Consider the following 20,254-nt stretch of genomic DNA (forward strand, 5'->3'; position numbering starts at 1 on the left):
AAAACGAAAAAAGTAATGATTTTGAATTCACCTTAAAACAACACAGAAAATTTTGTGTTTCCATACTTTACATCTTTTCAAAAGCAGAAACAATGTAATTATGACATAAAGATGCTGTGGGAGCTTCACTTTTGAATTTCTTGATCTTATGCAGTCTTAGAACTGTTTGCATATAAATCAAGTATATTTTTATCTAAAATTACATGTCTAACACCTTTTAGCAGTGTCTCAAAGAGCTTTGCGAAAATTCATTAGTTAAACCTCACCACAGCACTCCTCTATGGTAGGAGAGTAGGTAAAAGAAAGCATCTTGAGATTACATGACTTGCTCATGGTTACACAATTAATCTGTGGCAGACACAGGCATAAAGTCCAGGACTCCTGGCGACCTGTCACCTGTTCTAACCATTTGACACACTTCCTCTCTGTTTTTCCATAAATTATAAGGGAACATACAAAAGAAATAAAATTACAGTTGTGAGATTTAAGCATTATTTCTGTTCTCTGAGGCTAGTACAGGAACTGGTGAACTTCTGGAATGCTGAATCACTCTTTTAATTGAAACCTTATACAGAATTTGAGATAGGAATGATATATTGTGAAACAGTAGCAACAGTCTGAAGTCAGACGACAGTTAAATCATGAAATATTTTTCATATGAAGGACTCACATTCTCAAGAGCATTATTAATGTTAGTAGAATGGTAGCAACGGGAGGTCTCTGAGTAGGATTGGGGCCTCATCACTCTAGGCATTGTACAAATACATAGTAAGAGTGTCCCTGCCCAGAAGGCTTTATAATCTAATTTAAACACAAGATTTTATATACGAGAGTAGCAGTGATATGAGCACAAGGTTATGTGAACCAGATAAGTGCACAATTGGATTGTTTCAGGTCAAAGATGCAAATAAAGTGATAAGTAAAAACGATACCAGAAATCTCTACTGACCATCTACCTAGCCATTTTCAGATGTACTTACATATTGTTTTAGAATAATCTTTGTGTATTAGTGGTGTTTTGAATCTCTCTCAATTTACAGGACAGTTTTGGTATACAATTTTAAAGCAGAGCACTGGGATCTAGCCATGCAAGTTCTACTGCCGTTACTGGGAATCTACAGTTTAGGCCAGGTGCATTACATTTAAACTTAGCCCTTGTACATAAATAACATATGTATAGTGAAATCCTATTATAAGGGTTGTTTTGAACAATATGTGTTTTGAAGGTTGTCTCCAATTGACCATTATCCTCAAGATACATAAATAGTGAAGTTCCCAAATTAGATGTTTATATAGAAGCAACATTTCCACCGTGCCATGATAGAATGAGTACTGCTAAGACATTTTAAAGTGAAGGCATGTCATGGTTTCATCTGGCTCACACAATCTGTAATATGCTTTACCAGCAACTGAGCAGCACCCAAAATCATGTGTAAACTTCTTTTCTCCCTTTGAAAAACAAAGAAATTACTTCCATTCTAATCTTTATAACCAAAGGTGCCACCATATCAGTAGAAGAAAAGGGCAAACAGCAGCAACAATAGGAAATGACTTTAGGAAAGCAACTTGATACGTATAGCTGAAAGGTCACTAAACCAGAATTCCATTGTAACTGAGATGTGCAGCATGAACTTGACAAAACAATTTAATAGTAGAATACTTCAGACATAACATTATTGTACCTGTAGATCAATGGGACCAATTCTTTCTTGATTCAGTCAAATACATAGTGAGAACCAAAGTCTTTATAGCAAAAGTCTTGAGTTTCAAAGCCCATAAAATCTGAATTCATACATTTCAAAACTATTTCCTTGACTCTGAAATTGGTGCTTTTCTTTAGAGAATTCTATATAATTAGAAAAATGTTCTGCTTTGTATTAGTTTATACTTCTTTTGTAGTTTGCTAGGGGCAATAAACTTCAGCTAACTGCATATACTTCATGTGTCCTTTTACACTTCATTAAGTCAGGCGTTTTGTGTAAAGTAATGTAAAAATAGCATGTTCAGGGTCATTTTAAAAACTTATGGTTTTTACCCTTGCCTTGGCACCCCAACATAGAACTTTATTCATTCACATTATATGATAAGTAAATTCAAGGTTTTAACTTGTGTAGGGGAAAAGGAGACTTTTTAATTGTGCAAATAGTGAGCTAAACAGAAGTTATTACATTTGCACTGATGTAATGGAGAGTAGAACTGAGTCCATTATATCATTCCACAGTTTATGTGCATAATATAAATATTTAATAGAAACTAGCCAAAGATTTTGTTATGTATTTGGTCTGTAGAAATAAACTTTCTTATATTGTTTTAAAAAATTGCCCCCTAGTTTTAAATATATTTGTTAGTGTATTTATTATAATCATTTTCATTACTCTTTTCACACATCAGCATCACCTAGCCAAAGTTTATGAAAATCATTTTTCATGTACGAAGAGATCTGTAAAACTCCTTAGATTTGCATATATATTGTCATCAATCTTCACTTCTCTGAGCATTTTGTGTAATATTAGAAATGAAAGAGATTGGCCATTTCTGTTATAAATAAACAAAGCAAAATTTCTGTTTGTTCTCCAACCCTACTAACGTGTCACATATTTTTTGTATCATTACATTCATATCTTTATGTTTTGTGAGTCTTTAACAAAAAAAACTGTTCTGTAAAGATACAGAAGGAAGTGGAAATATTTACACAATAGTTGACAAAAAGAAAACATGTCAGTGAAGTTTGTTGTTTTTTTAATTAATGGAACTTCTATGGAAAAGGGTGGATAGCTGAAGAGAAAGTTCAGGTATTTTCTAAATCTAATCCATTAGCTGGATAACAAAATTGCCAGTACTTGTGAGAATTTTTAAAGTACCAAATATAAAATATTCTGCAATAGAAAAGCTTATGTATAATTGTTGTCTAAGTAGTAATTAATCAATTGCTAAGTAGTAATTAATTGGTCATAGAAATCTTAAGTAGTAATTTTAGTTGTTTATTACTGTGTGGGTCAATCCTATGTTTTCATGAAGGAGCAGTCTGAGTAACTTTATTACAGTGTCGTAAATTGCTTGTAAATTAATTCTAGGCTGTGGAGACTTTAAAAATGTTTGAAAAAAAGGATAGCAGAGTAAAAAGTGCAGCTGCAACAAACCTTTCATTCCTTTATTATCTGGTAAGTTTGCCTTTTTATTTTTTGGTTAACTATGAGCTCAGAAAAGCCTAAGCTTAAGTAGCAATTTTTGTATCTATCTATATATTCTGTTTTAGCATTAAGAGATAATGCTCATGAAAATGAGAGGTAAGAAAAGACTCATTATTTTAACTAGTCGATGTCTGTTCAAAGCTTTGAACTGTTAAGTACTATGCAAGAACAAAGTACTTTTTCTTTATTATAAATGTTAAATATTTAAATGTCTACTGTTGCCTTTACTTCCTAATTGAAAGTAGGGGCTTTGAGAGTGCTCTGCTCATGACAAAGGTACAAGAAGCAGAGCAGACAGAAAGGAGAGTTCCAACTGCTTATGCTGTGACCCACTTTCTTGGCAGCAGCAGCAATTAGGGAGTGGGTGAAGAATTCCTGCTGCTGCCAGGAGAAGGAAAGAGACGTAGCTAGCCCCCGCTAGGATAAGAGACTGTCTTCCCTCATGTGGATGATGTGAAGTTGAATTACTTAATGTTCATGAAGCTCTTTATATATGTATGTTCCAGTGATTATTTGTTCCCTGGCTTCCTACTGCCATTGGGCTCTCAGAATGTATGTGTCCAGCTGCCGGACCTGTCAGCCATTCCTTGTCTTCTACTGGGCTGACATGTACTCTTACCTCCCTATTTCTCTAGCAGGGTTCTAGTCATCTCCACATCAGTAATGGGGCTATGATTCCACCCTTAACTCCCATAACTAGACTTGGGGAGGAGTGGCATTTAGACCACTGCTCTATGCTGACATTTAGAACACTGCTCTATGCTATCTGCTCTGCCTCAGTGATTAATATTTATTTTCAAGTAGACTATAAAATAAGTTCATGAAACAGATTCCACACGGTTTCCCCCTACCTTTCCTGCCGATATAAGGAGCAATCCAGCATTGGGAGGGAGATGGACAAGATGACAATATAGGTCTCACTCTGTAACTTTCAAGTTTCTATGACCTGAAATATGTGAGTGATCTGTTTTCTACAAACTCATAAAGAATAGGGTTAGGATTGAGGAGTATGAAATATTTTTTTTAGATTGCCATTATATTAACTATCATGAACTAAGGTTAGCGCCAAAGAAAATTATTGACTGACAAGTAAATAATATACTATATGTTTTGTTTATGCAGGAAAATGAATTAACACAAGCAACCATCTATGCAGATTTAGCTGTGAATTCTGATAGATACAACCCATCAGCTCTCACTAATAAAGGAAATACTGTGTTTGCAAATGGAGACTATGAAAAAGCAGCAGAGTTTTATAAGGAAGCTTTAAGGAATGATTCCTCATGCACTGAAGCACTTTACAATATAGGTAATGTAGAGGTGTTTGCATAGCTTAGAATTTGAATAAAGCTAGTACTAACGTATTTGAGATTCTAGTTTTCAAATTTGTCCTTTTTTAAAATGTTAATTGAAATTAAAATATGTTCTGTCATTTCCATTGAACTGTTAATTATTTTACTTGACTAAGATATAAAGTGAGATAATATCCTTTGATTCAGACCTCTTCCACAGAAACTCTGCATCCATATTACTCATCTGCTCTTAGACTAATTGATGTTAGTAAATCACTTTGAAGATTAAAATTGCTGTAAGTGTTAAGTACTATTTTCTATTCAAAATGTAGGTTTTGGATAGTACTACTCAGCCAAATTATTTCCTCTTCCCCTTCTGTTACCCCTTATTAAAGGGATGGTGTTACTTACAGCTGTGGGCCTTGACTGGAATCACAACCATTGCCCTAATCAGCTTTCATTCATCCAGGTCACACTATCTGAAAAGGACTCTCAGGATGATTCTCAAGCAAGCACCAGAGCAAATCTACCCTTTCATTTAAGCACAGAATGAGATGCAATTGAGATGAGGGAGTGACCATTAGAGAAAGTGCAGTTGTTTTGCATTTACTTCTAAGCAGTGATGCAGCTTGCTTTTTTAAAAGGACTGCAACTTTTTTTTTTAAAAGTTAAAGACAGTTTTAAATACCACACCTGCCTTGAATATCTCTGTGCTTTACAATCATGCTTTCCTATTTAAAAAAAATGTTCTCTCTGTTGTTGCTTTGTGAAAACTCAATATAAACAAGGGAAACTGACCAACTGTCTGTACAGGCAAAACAGTGAAATTGACTATGCACAAAGGGCTGTCAAAGGTACAAATTAAACAAACTGAAAACAGAAAAAAAATATTATTTCAGTCTCTCTTATGTGTTCCCTATTATGATAATATAGGAATAAAAAATTCAGACAAATATTTTTAAGTTGATAGCATCCCTCTCAATACTGCATTTCTGTTTCATTCTCCTTGGTGATTCTGCTAAAGTTACTATGACTGTACTGATGTTTTATTTTGCTTACTGAATTCATTTTGTAACTTTTATTTTTAGGTTTAACATATAAAAAGTTAAACAGAATAGAGGAGGCTTTGGATTGTTTTCTGAAACTTCATGCAATCCTTCGAAACAGTGCCCAAGTTCTCTACCAAATAGCAAGCTTGTATCTTTTGCCGGGTACTGATGACAATTATTGAATTTAGTCTACATTAAAGGATTAGATGAGATTAGTCTTAATCATGACAAAATTGTTTTTTGTATGGCTAAAAAAATTTACATTTAACCAGGAGGCATTCATATATTTGGTATGTAAAAATAAGGCCTAATCCTGCAACCCTTATTCTGGTGAGCAGTGTCAGTCAAGCCAGTAGACTAACACACGAGGAAGGCCTATTCGTATAAGGATAATTAAGGTTATGGAGAGCCCTGTAACCTTTTAAATATTCAACTGACGTTATTTTGAAAATAATATAACAGATATAAGCATAATGGAGTAAAATCGTAAACAAAATTTTATAGTTCATTACAGTGAAGTTCTACTCTGACAAGGGAATTTGAAAGAATAGCTCTATAGTGTTTCTTGTTTATTGTCTCAGTGGCTTCCAGACTAAATCTGCTCAGTTTACATGTAATAACATAATCATCTGTCAATCCTGCAAACAGCCTGGGATCTGAAAGCCAAGTTGGCGTCTTTCTTGGCTCTATGCCTCATCAGCAGTAAAGATTCTGCAGTCAGAACTTAGTTAATTATTCTGTTGATGATGTGCAAACCAGAATAGAATCCCATTGCTGTATTGGCTCAGCACTTTTAAGTTGTAAAACTTATTATAGTCAGAAAAATAAGCAGATATGATCCTAACTATACACAAGGGGTGAGGTCCTCACTCCTGCTCCCTCCCTTTACGATGGGTTAAAGCACTGGAGTAGCCTAAAGGGGTTCTAAAGCCCTGGTTCTGGCTGGGAGAGTATTCCCATGTATTGACAGTGGATAAGATTGCCTTCGAAAGACGCCCTGGCGAGCTATGACATGGGGGCATTCTGGGAACAGGGCTGAGAGTAGGAGTGTGTCAGGGAAGAGCCACAGTACATCATTCTGTGGAGATTATGAACAGTGCTGTCCTGTAAATGTGCAAAAATCCCAAATATATATGTCCACATTGCTATGTCTGGCAAATCTTTTCAACATGCAAGTTTTGGATTACATTTACATTATATAACGTGATAAGAATTCCTCTTGATAGACCAAAATATGATCACCATTTGAATTGTCCTTAACTGAAGATACTTCAGATATGAAATAATGGAGGATCCCAACCAAGCCATAGAGTGGCTCATGCAGCTGATCAGTGTAGTTCCAACTGATTCACATGCACTGTCAAAACTAGGAGAATTGTATGATAATGAAGGCGATAAATCCCAAGCTTTTCAATATTACTATGAGGTATGTGACCTATGCATTTTCTAATATTTATAGAAATGAAATTGTGCAATAGGCACATCTGATAAGGCAATGTTTATTTAAAGTAGTATTTAAATTGTCAAGTGTATGTATGGAAAGTAAGGAGAATCAGACACTTTTCTTAGGAAACTATAATTTTTGTAAATAAAGCACTTATTGTCAGATCTTTATAATAAGGAGAATGCTGTGGGATATTCTGATGTAAGGCTCCCTCAATCTCTCCTGTTAAAGTTGTTCCTCTTTAATTAAATAATTTAATAATTAAATATGAATTGGGCCAGTGAAAGAGTTGTAATGATTCTATAGTCTAATGGTTAGGTCACTCACCTGAGAGGTGTCAGATCCCTGTTCAAAGCCCTTCTTCTCATCAAGCAGAGGAGGAGACATTGAACTGGAGATTTCCCACATTCCAGGTGAGTATACTCTAACCACTTCTAGAAGAGTGCTCCTCCTCCTCCTCCTGCTCTGCCCGCTGGACCCAATCCAGTAGGTGGCCTCTGAGCACACCTACCAGATTAGACTCTGCATTTGACTTAGGTGGCTGAATGGCTAACTTCCCTTGGTTTGTGAATCACAAGCAGAGATAGGCGCCTGCCTGCCTGCAGCTTGGGTTTAGGAACCAAAGCCTCCGGGAGGGTGGGCGAGTTAGTGCACACACCTCTCTGACTGGCATCTCCTATTGGCTATCTTAGCTGGCTCCCTGTCTAGCATGTTGGCTTTGTGGATTGCATTCTAAGATGCCCATTTCTCCCCATTTATTACATAGGAACCCATGAGCCTAACTCGGGCTTTGTGGATAGCAGTGCTGCTCCTGAGATTTTCTCAGCACCTAAAGACTTGTCTACACTTACAGAGCTGCAGCTGCGCCACTGTGGCACTTAGTGAAAATGCTACCTATGCCAACAGGAGAGCTTCTCCCATTGGTGTAGGTATTACACCTCCTTGAGAGGTGGTAGGTATGTCGACGGGAGAAGCCCTCCCATCAACATAGCTCTGGTCCACTCTACAGACTTTTGTCAGTATAACTGTGTCATTCAGGGTGTGGATTTTCCACACCCTTGAGTGATGTAATTATACCAACATAAATGTAGCATAGACCAGGGCTAAAAGTGAGGTGCTGGAAGGCTTAGCATCATGATACCTATGTCCCTTCATGGATCAGGGTCTTAGAAAGGCCATGTCTACACTACCACTTATGCTGGCAAAATTTATGTCGCTCGGGGGTGTGAAAAAACATACTGTTGAGCGACATAATTTTGCTGGCATAAGTGGCAGTATGCACAGCACTATGTTGGCGGGAGAGCTTCTCCCGCCGACATAGCTACTGCCTCTTGATGAGGTGGTTTTACTGTATTGACAGGAGAGCAGCTACACAAGTCATCTTACAATGGCGCAGCAGAATCAGTACAACTGTGCTGCTGTAATCTCACTAGTGTAGATATATCCCTCCTCTTTGTAAATCAGAGGTGAACCAAAGCCCCAGCAATGCTGATAGGAATAAAAGTAAAGTATATGATATTCTTTTTATGGAAACTTACTAATATGAAATGTGATTAAAGTGACCAGTATCTGATTATTTGGCAACTTTTTCTTACTTGTACTAACTAACACCTAGATCACCAAGTTAATTAATGTTTGTACAATACAACCTCCTGTGCTATATTGATGTGCATATCTTTATTATGCAAATAATTTGCAACAATAATTCTATTGTTACCTGCTTCTAAGCATTTTTTTGTTTGTACAATTCTGAACCTTTTTTTAGTACTCAGAAATAAAATTCCTGAAGTCCTGACTACCTATGGCCATTAAAAGATCCCATGGCATTTTCTCCAGGAGAGTAGGAATGTTAAACCTGGCAAAATTCCAACTCTTGTATTTACATTCTGGCCTACTGTACCTAAATCTCTTCCATAGTGACAATTAGATAAATTATTCTTCACTTCTTGTCCTAAACTCTTTTGTAGTTTGACTGGCATTGGTAAACATGACACATACTTCCCCATAGTTAGCTTTATTTTAGAAGTAGGTAAAATTATTCTTTAAATTTATACATACACACATATCCCACCCCCATTTCCGCTCCCCAGATCAATGTTAAAAAAAGATGCATTTGCATTATTGTTATAGGCCCTGATTCAGCGAAACACTCAAGTGTGTGCCTAACTCTAAGTATGTGCTTACTCGTATGTCCTAGTGAAGTCAGTAGAATTCACAACCTTAGAGTTAAGCAGATGCTTACGCACTTTGCTGAACGAGTCATACTGATCTTACTGATACATTGTGGCAATTTTCACTACTTATAATGTCAAATGAATGCTACCTTCCCACTGTACCTGTAAACTGTGTATGTGTCTATAATTGTCTTGAAACTGTAATTATATTCTTGAAATTGTCTACTTCGGCTGAAATGCATTCTATAAATGTAAGCTTGTATTTAATTGTACAGCCCTGTCCACTGAGAATCAATTTTGGTCTTGTTGAATGTTTGCAAAAATGTTCAAGTCTCCAATTGAAAACAAATAGAAAATACATAAGTTTTCATAATTGTTTAAACTCTTCTACTTTTAAGGAGAGGGTACCTAATACTATCAGCATACAGAATGTAGTGAAATAATGAGCGTATGGGGGAAGCATTCTGAGGTCTTCAAGCCAGTCACAACTCCAGATTTGATAGCGTCAAACAATATAGAATTGACTGGAGTTCAGTGACTATACATTTCCTTGGAAAAATTAAAAGAATAGGGTCAGAGCATGACCATATAGTATAAAAATCATGCTTCCAATTTATGAAATATGAAGCGAAATTTTGTTGGAATGAAGTTTAAAAGTCACAATGCCTCATTTCTGTTTTTTTGTCTAGTTTAAATTTGTCTTATTCCAAACCCCAATTTTTCTACTTTCTGGTGCCAATTTTAATCCAACCCACTTGGTTTGAAAAAGAAAAAAGAAAAGGAAAAGTACATTTCCAGATTTTTTTAACATTCATTCCAAGGGAATTAATATTAATGGAATAATTAATGTTTTGTACAATGCCCTTTGAGAAATTTCCACTTGATGTCAATAGAGCACTTGTAGCAAATTTTGTCTCTGATAAATCCAGAGATTAGTCCTATTTAAAAAAAAACCCAAGGGCCCTCCAGCGGTAAAACTAAAAATCAGCATTAATCCCAAGATTAATTAAAAACAGATTAGAAATGTTCCCGTGAAATAAAATTGATATGTGTATACACTTGACTCTCTTTTTCATACTTTGAATTAGTTTAGAGCTTGTCCAAGTATAGGACTGACAGCTGTGTAAACTGGCCTCTATCCACAGAGCACATAATGCAAGGACCCTTAGCACTGTCCTTCCCTGCACTACTCTGACTAGGTGCCTCCTCACTTCTGTTCTGAAAGGGACCAGTCATAGGGATGACACAGAAATAGTTCACTCACCATGCTTACTTTTTTCCTGGGCATCTTTTCTGAAACTACCCAGAAACGTGCCAATTGAGAGGGTAATTTTTGTGATGCCTTTACCTTAGTCTCATTCCTGTTCCTATCAGCCCATCTCACATATGTCAAGCAGTCTTTCAGGTTGTAAAGTCAGTGGACCACAACCATCACTGGTATAACTCTGAAAGGCAATGGGGCTACATTAAACTGGAAATTAATTTGTCCCAGTATTTTTAGTTTCTCAGAAATGGCTATTTTTAGTCTCTTATTTTATTTGTACAAACAAATGAAAATTTTTATAATAAAAAATGCTTTTCCATCAGTTTTCCAGCAGATTGCTTTACTATCTGAAACTGATTAGTGTAATTTGATGTAGAAACAACTTGCTTAGCATTTTAATTAACTCATTTACATACAGTAGTAATCTAAGAAGCCAAACTTTTTTTTGTTGGGAAAATACTCTTTTGTTGCTGCTAACCATACTAAAACAATAATTCTAGTAAGGACAGATGGAAAATGTGACAAACTCATCTCAGGTAACTCTTCTGAAAAGTATTTTGTAATTACAAAACCTGGCAAGTTCTCTTTAAGGATTAGTTAGTATAGTATGATGCTTTCATTAATGTTTTACATATTTTTGGCATCTGGAGAGTTAAACACTTAAATGAGTAAGATATTCCAGAAGTAAAATAAAGATGTTGTTTATCACTAAAATTGTGTTTCTTTCACCTTCCTTATTTTGTCAGTCATATCGGTATTTCCCTTCGAACATTGAAGTTATTGAATGGCTTGGAGCCTATTACATTGATACCCAGTTTTGTGAAAAAGCCATTCAGTACTTTGAAAGAGCAGCGCTTATTCAGTAAGTAATGATTGTTGTTATATGTTTAGTCAAATATCTTGTATTGAGATTTTTTTCTTCTTGTAATTATATCTCTGAGACATGATATGTTAATTGGTCATAAGCTACATCAGCATTAGATACAGCTTTAGGTATTGGTTCATCAGGTTCCTTACCTTATTATTTGTTTGGAAGAGTGTTTTTTTTTTTTTTTTTAATTAGGCAACTCCAGTGCAAACAAAAGTAAAAGACTTCCTTTCCATGGTTTCATCATCTGGTAAAGACTGTTGATTCAACCTCAAACAAAAGCATCTTTCAGCAATTAACTTTGATTCCTTGTTCACATTGTTCCTATTCTCATAAAAAGAGTGGCATTGCAGAAAATATCAAAAGTAAATAAATCCACAAACTGTACAGTATAAACAGCTAACAGTGGAAATATGTTGACAAATCTAATTTATTCTGAATTTTATATTCAGAATGCAGTACATTTGACCATACTCAGTAAAACTGTGTTTTTGGTAGAACATTTATGCTCTTCACAGAATGAGCTACTTAAGGTAGTCTGCATATTTTATTCTAGACTTACAAAGGGAGTTTAACATACAAGTGACCAACAAGTAAAAATTTGGCCAAATTTGAAACTGGAGCTCAGAGTTCAACTGAAATTATTTATAGCTATAGAAAAATACTTGTTTCCTCATAAAAAAAAAAAACCACATACATATTTCTATGTGGAATTTATGTCAACATAACCCCATGAAACCCACAGGTAGTACTTCTATCTCTGTGTGTGGGGGGGGAGGGAATCCTATCCAAAATCAAACTGAACCAAACTTAGTTATTACTTGGCTTGCTTATGGTGATCTAAAATTTGACCTACTGTGTGATTCATGTATGGCACTCAGGTTAAAATGCCCCTGAAAGTTACAAGGAACTATTCATGTGTTTGGGCAATGCAGATACCATTAAAAGAAAGACTGTACTACAGAAAGGATACTAAAAATGCAGCAGAAAATGAATATTTCAATTGAATGGGCAAAGGTTACAGATGTATTAAAAATCATAAAAAGAAAACTGAGAGTTTAAAATAATTTAAAACGAGGTTAGGGTTAAATGTAATAAAAATGAAAAAAGGCAAGAGTTAAACTCAAGTGCTTGTGTAAATTATAAACAAAACTGCAAAAAAAAATATACAATGACGACAAGACTTCACATAAGTGCAAGTGGAGAGTGCAAGGTCATGCATTTAGGGACTAATAACAAAAAATTTTGCTATAAACTGGGGATGCTTCAATTGGAAGTGACAGAGGAGGAGAAGGACCTGGGCATATTGGTTGATCACAGGATAACTATGAGCCGTCAATGCGATGTGGCTGTGAAAAAAGCTAATGCGATCCTAGGATGCATCAGGGGAAGTATTTCCAGTAGAGATAGGGAGGTTTTAGTACTATTATACAAGGCACTGGTGAGACCTCATCTTGAATACTGTGTGCTGTTCTGGTCTCCCATGTTTAAGAAAAGATGAATTCAAACCGGAACAGGTACAGAGAAGGGCTACTAGGATGATCCAAGGAATGGAAAAGCTTATGAGAGACTCAAAGAGCTTGGCTTGTTTAGCCTAACCAAAAGAAGGCTGAGGGGAGATATGATTGCCTTCTATAAATACGTCAGAGGGATAATTACCAGGGAGGGAGAGGAATTATTTAACTTCAGCACCAATGCGGACACAAGAACAAATGGATATAAACTAGCCATCAGGAAGTTTAGACTTGAAATTAGACAAAGGCTTCTAACCATCAGAGGAGTGAAATTCTGGAACAGCCTTCCAAGGAGAGCAGTGGGGGCAAAAAACTTAGCTGGCCTCAAAACTGAGCTTCATAAGTTTATAGAGGGGGTGCCTAATTAGGGACAGCCTAATTTGGCAATTAACTAATCTTTGACTGCCAGCAGTAAATATGCTCAATGGCCTGTGATGAGATGGCAGATGGGGTGGGTTCTGAGTTACTAGGGAGAATTCTTTCTGGTGTCTGGCTGCCCACATACTCAAGGTTTAGCTGATTGCCATATTTGGGGTCGGGAAGGAATTTTCCTCCAGGGCAGATTGCCAGAGGCCCTGGGGTTTTTCGCCTTCCTCTGCAGTATGGGGCACGGATCACTTGCTGGTGGATTCTCTGTACCTTGAAGTTTTTAAACCATTATTTGAAGACTTCAGTAATTCAGTCATAGGTTAGGGGTCTATTACAGGAGTGAGTGGGTGAGGTTCTGTGGCCGGCATTATGCAGGAGGTCAGGCTAGATGATCATAATAGTACCTTCTGACTTTAAAGTCTATAATTTAAAAAAATTAGGCAAGGGGTAAGCATAAATAACCAAACAAATAAAATAAAATGAAAATAAAAGTAGAATTAACAGTATTTTTGTCTATCACTGCCTTGGCAAAATTGCTCATAATTTGTATTCTTTCCTCCCACCTTTTGTCTGCTTGGTCTTTGTAAATTCTTTGGGGCAGGGATTCTTCTGTGTGTTTGTACATCACGTGTACATTGTGGGCCTTAAATTCTATTTGGAGCCTTTAGGCACTAGCCACAGCACAAATAAATTATTATTATTAATACTAAAAGCACAAGCCTTGGTTTAAGAAATGCTCTACTGATCCAGAATATGACAGCTTACCTTCCAGGCAACATGGTAAGCAGGACTACATAACCCTCATACTGAGACATTACATTGGTTGCCCATTGAATACTTGATCCAATTCAAGGTCATGTTCCTGATCTCTAACACTGTCAGCTAAACCACCTTTATCCCCCTGATTAGGACCTTCCACCATAGCTACATTCCTCATGAATAGTAGAGCTGTCTACAATTCATGAGAGATGGAGACAGCTTTCTTGGTGGCTGGCCCACTGCTGTGGGTTACTCCCTTCCTCATGAGACCAGAACGACCTCAAATCCCGCCATCTCTAGGATGACATACAAGAACTATCTTGTTAACTTAGTTTTTCCTTTACAGAGAATAGTGAAAGTTGACAGCAAAAACCTTTCAGCTTGTAGTTAAGGTTGAGTCAGTATATTTATGAGACTTTTCTACAAACTTTATAACAAGAAAATTACAAAAGAATCCCAAACATTAAATATGTAAATGACTAGTTAAGATAATTTATAGAAATATTCCATTTTCTCTTTTGCCTTGAAGTCAGATCTACATAGGAAACTCCTTGCATTTGAAGCCCCATTTACTTACATATACTACTATATAGAAAGTCTAAAAATATAATAATTGAAATTAAATCCTAGTGCTTAGAATGAAGTTCTGCTTTCTCACTGGTTACTGTATTTGTTATTAATTGCAAGGAAAGGATTGGTACTGTAAACAAAAACAAATGCAGCAGCAACATGCAGCCCCAGACACAACAGACACAGAAAGAGGGGAAGGAAAAAATGTTTGTCAGAATGATTATGTACAGTATTGGACATTGCTTGGTGACTGAAGTCTAGTTGTTTGCCTCAAGCCTCAATTTCTCTGGCTAATATAATTTACTACCAGGAAATGCCCAACCCATTAGTTTCTTTTCTTAAATAAATAGCTTTAAAAAACAGACAAACCAGTGAAAATATCTGTAAAACATTGATTTAAAGACTTGCTAGCATGCTGTTCAATGAAGCTGCTGAACACCTTAAAAATGTGTAATGTAGTCAAGCTATTGGATCACATATGTTGGCACTCAGGCCATTTTAAAACACTGGAAAGAACACAGCTGAAATTAGAAAAAAATCATACTGATTTCATAATCTTCTTCTGGTGCAGACCTAAACATTTAAGGCCTCATGTTCTAACCACGCTATGCATAAAACTTTGTGCATTGTATATGGATTGTAAAGTATCTGTGAATTATTAGCATATGAAATTCTTGATTATTGTGTGTAATTACATTATTTGTGAGAATTCATTTTCCAAGGGAAGGAGTTGTTAATTGTAGCTAACAGAATATAAATATTTGGGAACTTGCTTTGTGCTAAAACTTGTTCGTGCTATTTGCAAGTTGTTAATCCTGAAAATAGACCACAGTAATGTAGCAGCCGTTTTTCTGCTGATTGTAAATAAAATGATATTTAAATGAAGCTTTGCCTCAACCCCAATCCCTACCTCTCACTTCTGTTTCAGTGGAATGTTAATTCCAATCATTCACTAATTTTTTATTTAAATAACCTCCTTTAATTTGCATTTTAAGATATATTTTTAAATGAATTGAGAAATTGTGCTTTTGAGAAGCTTGCAGGGGCAAATTTAGCAACATGTGCAATTCAAACAGTAGTGGGAGTTGTGAAGCTTAATTCTGTGCCCTAAAAAGGTAGGATTTTCATACCAAGCTGCCTAATAATTTTTATTATAATGGAGATGTTGGGTGCTCACTTGAATTCCATTGCTGTCTACAGTAGGCACACACGTGCTGCAAATGAGAAATATGAAGCAGACCCTGTGTCTTTCGTAAGAGTACTTTGCAGAGCACTAGACTGCAAACAAACAGAGATTGTTTGGAGGTCAAATTGGCTTGAGCTGTGGTTGAATAAAAAATAAAATAAATAAATAATGGATGAACAGTACAGCAAGAAAAATGCTAGATTTTCACTAGAGAAGCCTCCCTACAAATTGTTAGTATGCAATATCTTCTAGGACATATTGTCAGACAGGACTATACAATCCAAAGAGCTTTCCACATGTGATTTTTTTCAGTCTTGTAGAATTGACATGGAAATTTAACAGCCCACACATAGCTTTATCTTTATTATTTTTTAACTGGCTAATAAGGAAAAAAACCTATTAGGTTATGTGACCTTCCTAGAAAAAATTCACCCTGAGTGAGCCGAAAATTAGAATTTTGTGAGGCTGGTTTAATAGTGGATCCACACCAATACTTTGAATTTCACAGAACAATTTTTCTATTTCATTATTTGCTGGTATACTGAATGTTTTAATTTATTTATATGCAGACCAACACAAGTGAAATGGCAGTTGATGGTTGCTAGTTGTTACAGAAGAAGTGGTAAGTATCCCTTCCTGTTCTGTGATTTTTATTTTATAATTGGTTTGGTTTTTTTACTTTACATGTTTTGAATTTGTATTTACTGATCTTTTGTACATTTGCTCTATGAGTTCCTGGTTCTAAAATCTCCTTAGCCAATAGCATGCTTTTGCTTTGTGAATTTTCTATATAACAAAGCATGACCTTCCTTCAAGTCTTGGATTTAGTTACTCATATTTGTACTGATTTATACTTATGAGTGGAACGGTCATATACAAGTAAAGAGAACAGGCCAAACTAGTGTAAATAGTCATATTAGATTTTATTTATGTCAGAGCACCATGTGATGTAACAATAGCCAAGTAGGAACTTTCCAGAGTTGCTCAGCAGTACAGACCATATTTACAATTTCTGTAGTGGATACAATTTCTAATTGAAAATGTAAATTGTACAAACAGAATACACACTGCCTCTTCAAGACTGAGCTCTCATCTGTTGTTTTTTGTAACTGGGATTCTACAGTCTGAATCTGCTATTGATCATAACCACCCTGGGACACAGACTGCATCTTCTTCTTTGTTTTGTTTAGCACCAAAACACAATTAAGACGTTTAATAAGCAATACTTTTCTTTCATGCTGTCCCATTGTTCCCACTCTTTTCCTTGTTCCTTCAGAGCCTTACAGAGAAGAACCCAATAGCAAATTTGCAGATTTTCTTATGCTGTTTGCCCAGTTACCTAATTCTATGGGATGGGAGAGTAGAAGCTGGGTGACTATGTGAATTGAGAGATAAAGTCAGCACCGATCCAAAAACCAGCATAGAACAGCTTTCCCATCAGAGAAGCAAGACAGCTTGGCTACCATTATGTTCCTTTGGATATGCTGGCAAAATCCCCAGTATATCCTGCCAGCACATTCCAATATAATTCGAGCCTAACCCAACATTTTTTTAATGGATTTTTTTAAATGTTCAAGACCAGTCTTAATTATTAATAATACGTAATAATATTAAATAGGTAATAATTGAAGAATGCCAAATTTCACTGTATCATTTGTGATCTAGGATTATTAAAGCATGCACTCTTAAAAATAAAGCAACTGAAAAAAGCTGGGGGATGCCAAGTCGCGTCAGTTTCTGGTCTGGTTGTGTGCCATTGTGTGTGTTTATTTTATTTGCAGGTAACTACCAAAAAGCTCTAGATACATATAAGGATATTCACAGAAAATTTCCAGAGAATGTTGAATGTAAGTTGTTTCACTGAGTGGTGCAACTTTTAAGGTAAAGGAAACTTTACACTATATTGAATATATCTATTAGTAATCCATATTATGTAAGTATTTTAAAAATAGAAAATATTCTTACAGCCTACCTTCTTTCCCAATACTAATTTTGCACATTCCTTGTGACAGCTTTAGGGCTTGACTAAAGTATTGAGGGCAGTATTGAGGAAAGAAGATGAAAATAAACTTACTTAACGACTTCCTTCCCTCTACCCTCTTGTAGTTTTATAGCTAGTTTGAAGATTATAGCTAATCCAGCACCAATCCATAATACTAGGGATGCAGTACACAACTGCCAGGAAGGTAGTTCATCATTCCACTGTTCTGTTAATTTGTAAAGGCAATGTGTCAGAAGTTCTCTCATCTCCCTGTGCTTCATCAGCTGTTGTTACATCACTTTTTAACTAGTTGTTGAGGTTTTCTTCTGGTTACTGGTTATTGATAGTTTAGCGTGGTATTTAAATAGGTGTCATTCCATGTTGCTGTGCACATAGAAACAGTGGCAGCTGTTTTCCAAATTGGGGATTGTGGCTCAAAGGAGTTCTCTCTTCCCGTAGTTCTTCCTATTTTATCATATAGACCTGGTCTACACTGAAAAGTTGTGTCAGCATGAAAAAAACCCACACCCCTGACTGGCATAGCTGTGCTGACCAAATCCCCAGTGTAGATGCAGCTGTGTGGATGGAAGAGGGCTTTGTTCAGAGTGTTCCTACAGTGACAGAAAAACCCCTTCTGTCGGTGTATGCTGCTTCTACACTATGGGGCTATGCTGGCATAGCTATGCTGGTATAGCCTCCGTAGTGTAGACTACCATAACCACATTTAGCCTTCATAATAATTTTTAAACTCTACAGATTGATATTAATCCTTTATATAATATGAGTTTAGCTGTTTCTGCAGGAGCTAAAAGGCCACCCACCATGCATATGAAGTGCTGACTCAAAACTTGAGCCATTAGAAAACATTACTATGCTAGTACCCATTCTTTTCAGATCATTTAGTACTGATAACTTATTTTCAATAAAATGCTATTGGGGAATGGTTTCTCAATAAGAGTTTAGCACTTGTATAATGCTTTTTATTTTCAAAGCATTTCATGGACACTAAGTAATTAACTTTCACAACATCTCAGACGTTATTAGCCATTCTACAGTGAATGACAGAAGAATTATAATTGCTTGCATAAAATTCCAATCTGAGTTGCTGGCATTAGAAAGCAGGGGCCCTGGATCATTCGTCCTGTGCTGTATCCAGTAGACCATGCTGCTACTCTGTAAATTCAGTTTTATTAGGTTGAACACACTTATGTTTTCCTCTGCTTTCAAGTCCTCTTCTAAATATATTTTTAATGTACAATTAGGTCTACGGTTCTTAGTTCGTCTCTGCACAGATATGGGGCTGAAAGAAGTTCAAGAATATATAACGAAGCTCAAGAGAGTGGAAAAATTAAAAGAAATAAGGGAACAGGTATGTTTGTTTTCCTCTGTGAAAGTGGATTTGTTTTCATTTTCATTATGTAACTTCACTGCTTAGCACAATAAAAGGTAAAATAGTGTGTGCTAGAGTATTTTAGCCTAGCTAGAGTGTACCTTCACTTCCTGGTTTACAGAGGTTTAAGTTTGTTTTGCCTTAACTCTAGGATTCCTTGGTTTTCAGATGTTTCAGTATAGGTGCATTCTGGAAGGGCAGGAGGCACAGCTAGTCAACCTTAACCAGTCTGCCTTAATGAAGATTTTGGGCAGTGAATTTTGCTTGGTTTTTGAAGAAATGGTGGTAGTGAAGGGGGCATGACTGGAGGGCACAAGGCGGCTTTCTGGGAACACCTCACTGTCGCTCAGCTGCCAGCTTCATGCCCCCAAGTAGGGCTGGAGCATCAAGGGCACGTAGGAAGGTGGTAAATATAAGCCTGTGAAGAAAACATCTATCCCTACCATATGGTGGTAGCAAAGATGATAGAAGGAGAGTCCCAAAGTCTGTACTCCACTTTTGGGATTAGCATAGGGAGAAGGGCTTCTGCACAACCCTCTGCGACATAGGAGGATTGCAAAAATATGAAGTGACTCATTCATCTCAAGGGGATGTTCTCAGATGAATCCAATCACCCCATGGAGATTAATACTGCCTGACAACAGCTCTTAAATGGTGTGAACTGACCCAGTCATCTCAATGTGTATTCTCTCCTTGCCCCGAAGTCTACATCAGACCCAATCATGAAATACCAGTTTTTAGGACAACATATTATGCACATGGATTTTAGAGCAATTTGAATACTGAAGTTAGTTCCTTATTGGGGGAGAGGGCTGGCTGTATCAGAGGAACCTCTTGACTAAATGACTCCAAATTTACCCTCAAGAAATATTCCCTGGCCCCTGTTGGTGGCATACCAGTATTCAAGATAATCTCACTAGATACATATATTTCACAGCATGTTGAAAACGTAAAGAAGCTCCTAATGGTGATTGGGAAATCCTTCTTCAAATGACCCCATATTTGCACCAAAAACCCTGCCCCAGCCCTTGTTGCAACATACCAGTTTTGAAGACAATTTCCCAAAGCACGTGGAATGTAGTGCACTTAGAAAAATTGACTGCTGAACAGTAAACAAGGCTCAGCCTTAACTTTGGTGGTGCTGCCAGCCCACTACAATGACATTAGTAACTAAACAGCTAAGCAGATAAAACATTACCTTTT

General features: G+C 36.4%; 1 protein-coding gene across 3 annotated transcripts in view; it reads left to right on the forward strand.

The window, feature by feature from the left end:
* The window catches only part of IFT88 (intraflagellar transport 88), a 68,486-nt gene that overhangs the window by 29,460 nt on the left and 18,772 nt on the right, over nt 1-20,254 (forward strand). For all 3 annotated transcript variants that reach the window (XM_067562847.1, XM_067562845.1, XM_067562846.1), the window contains exons 16-23: nt 3,075-3,161; nt 4,314-4,500; nt 5,572-5,680; nt 6,808-6,958; nt 11,161-11,276; nt 16,250-16,302; nt 17,462-17,527; nt 18,924-19,030. In XM_067562847.1, coding sequence (XP_067418948.1) covers nt 3,075-3,161; nt 4,314-4,500; nt 5,572-5,680; nt 6,808-6,958; nt 11,161-11,276; nt 16,250-16,302; nt 17,462-17,527; nt 18,924-19,030 — 876 coding nt within the window. The remainder of the gene's footprint in view (nt 1-3,074; nt 3,162-4,313; nt 4,501-5,571; nt 5,681-6,807; nt 6,959-11,160; nt 11,277-16,249; nt 16,303-17,461; nt 17,528-18,923; nt 19,031-20,254) is intronic.

The sequence above is a fragment of the Emydura macquarii genome, unplaced genomic scaffold (genome assembly GCF_026122565.2).
Source record: "Emydura macquarii macquarii isolate MOO-44397 ecotype Brisbane River unplaced genomic scaffold, CSIRO-AGI_Emac_v2 contig_2473, whole genome shotgun sequence".
Classification (NCBI taxonomy): Eukaryota; Metazoa; Chordata; order Testudines; family Chelidae; genus Emydura; species Emydura macquarii.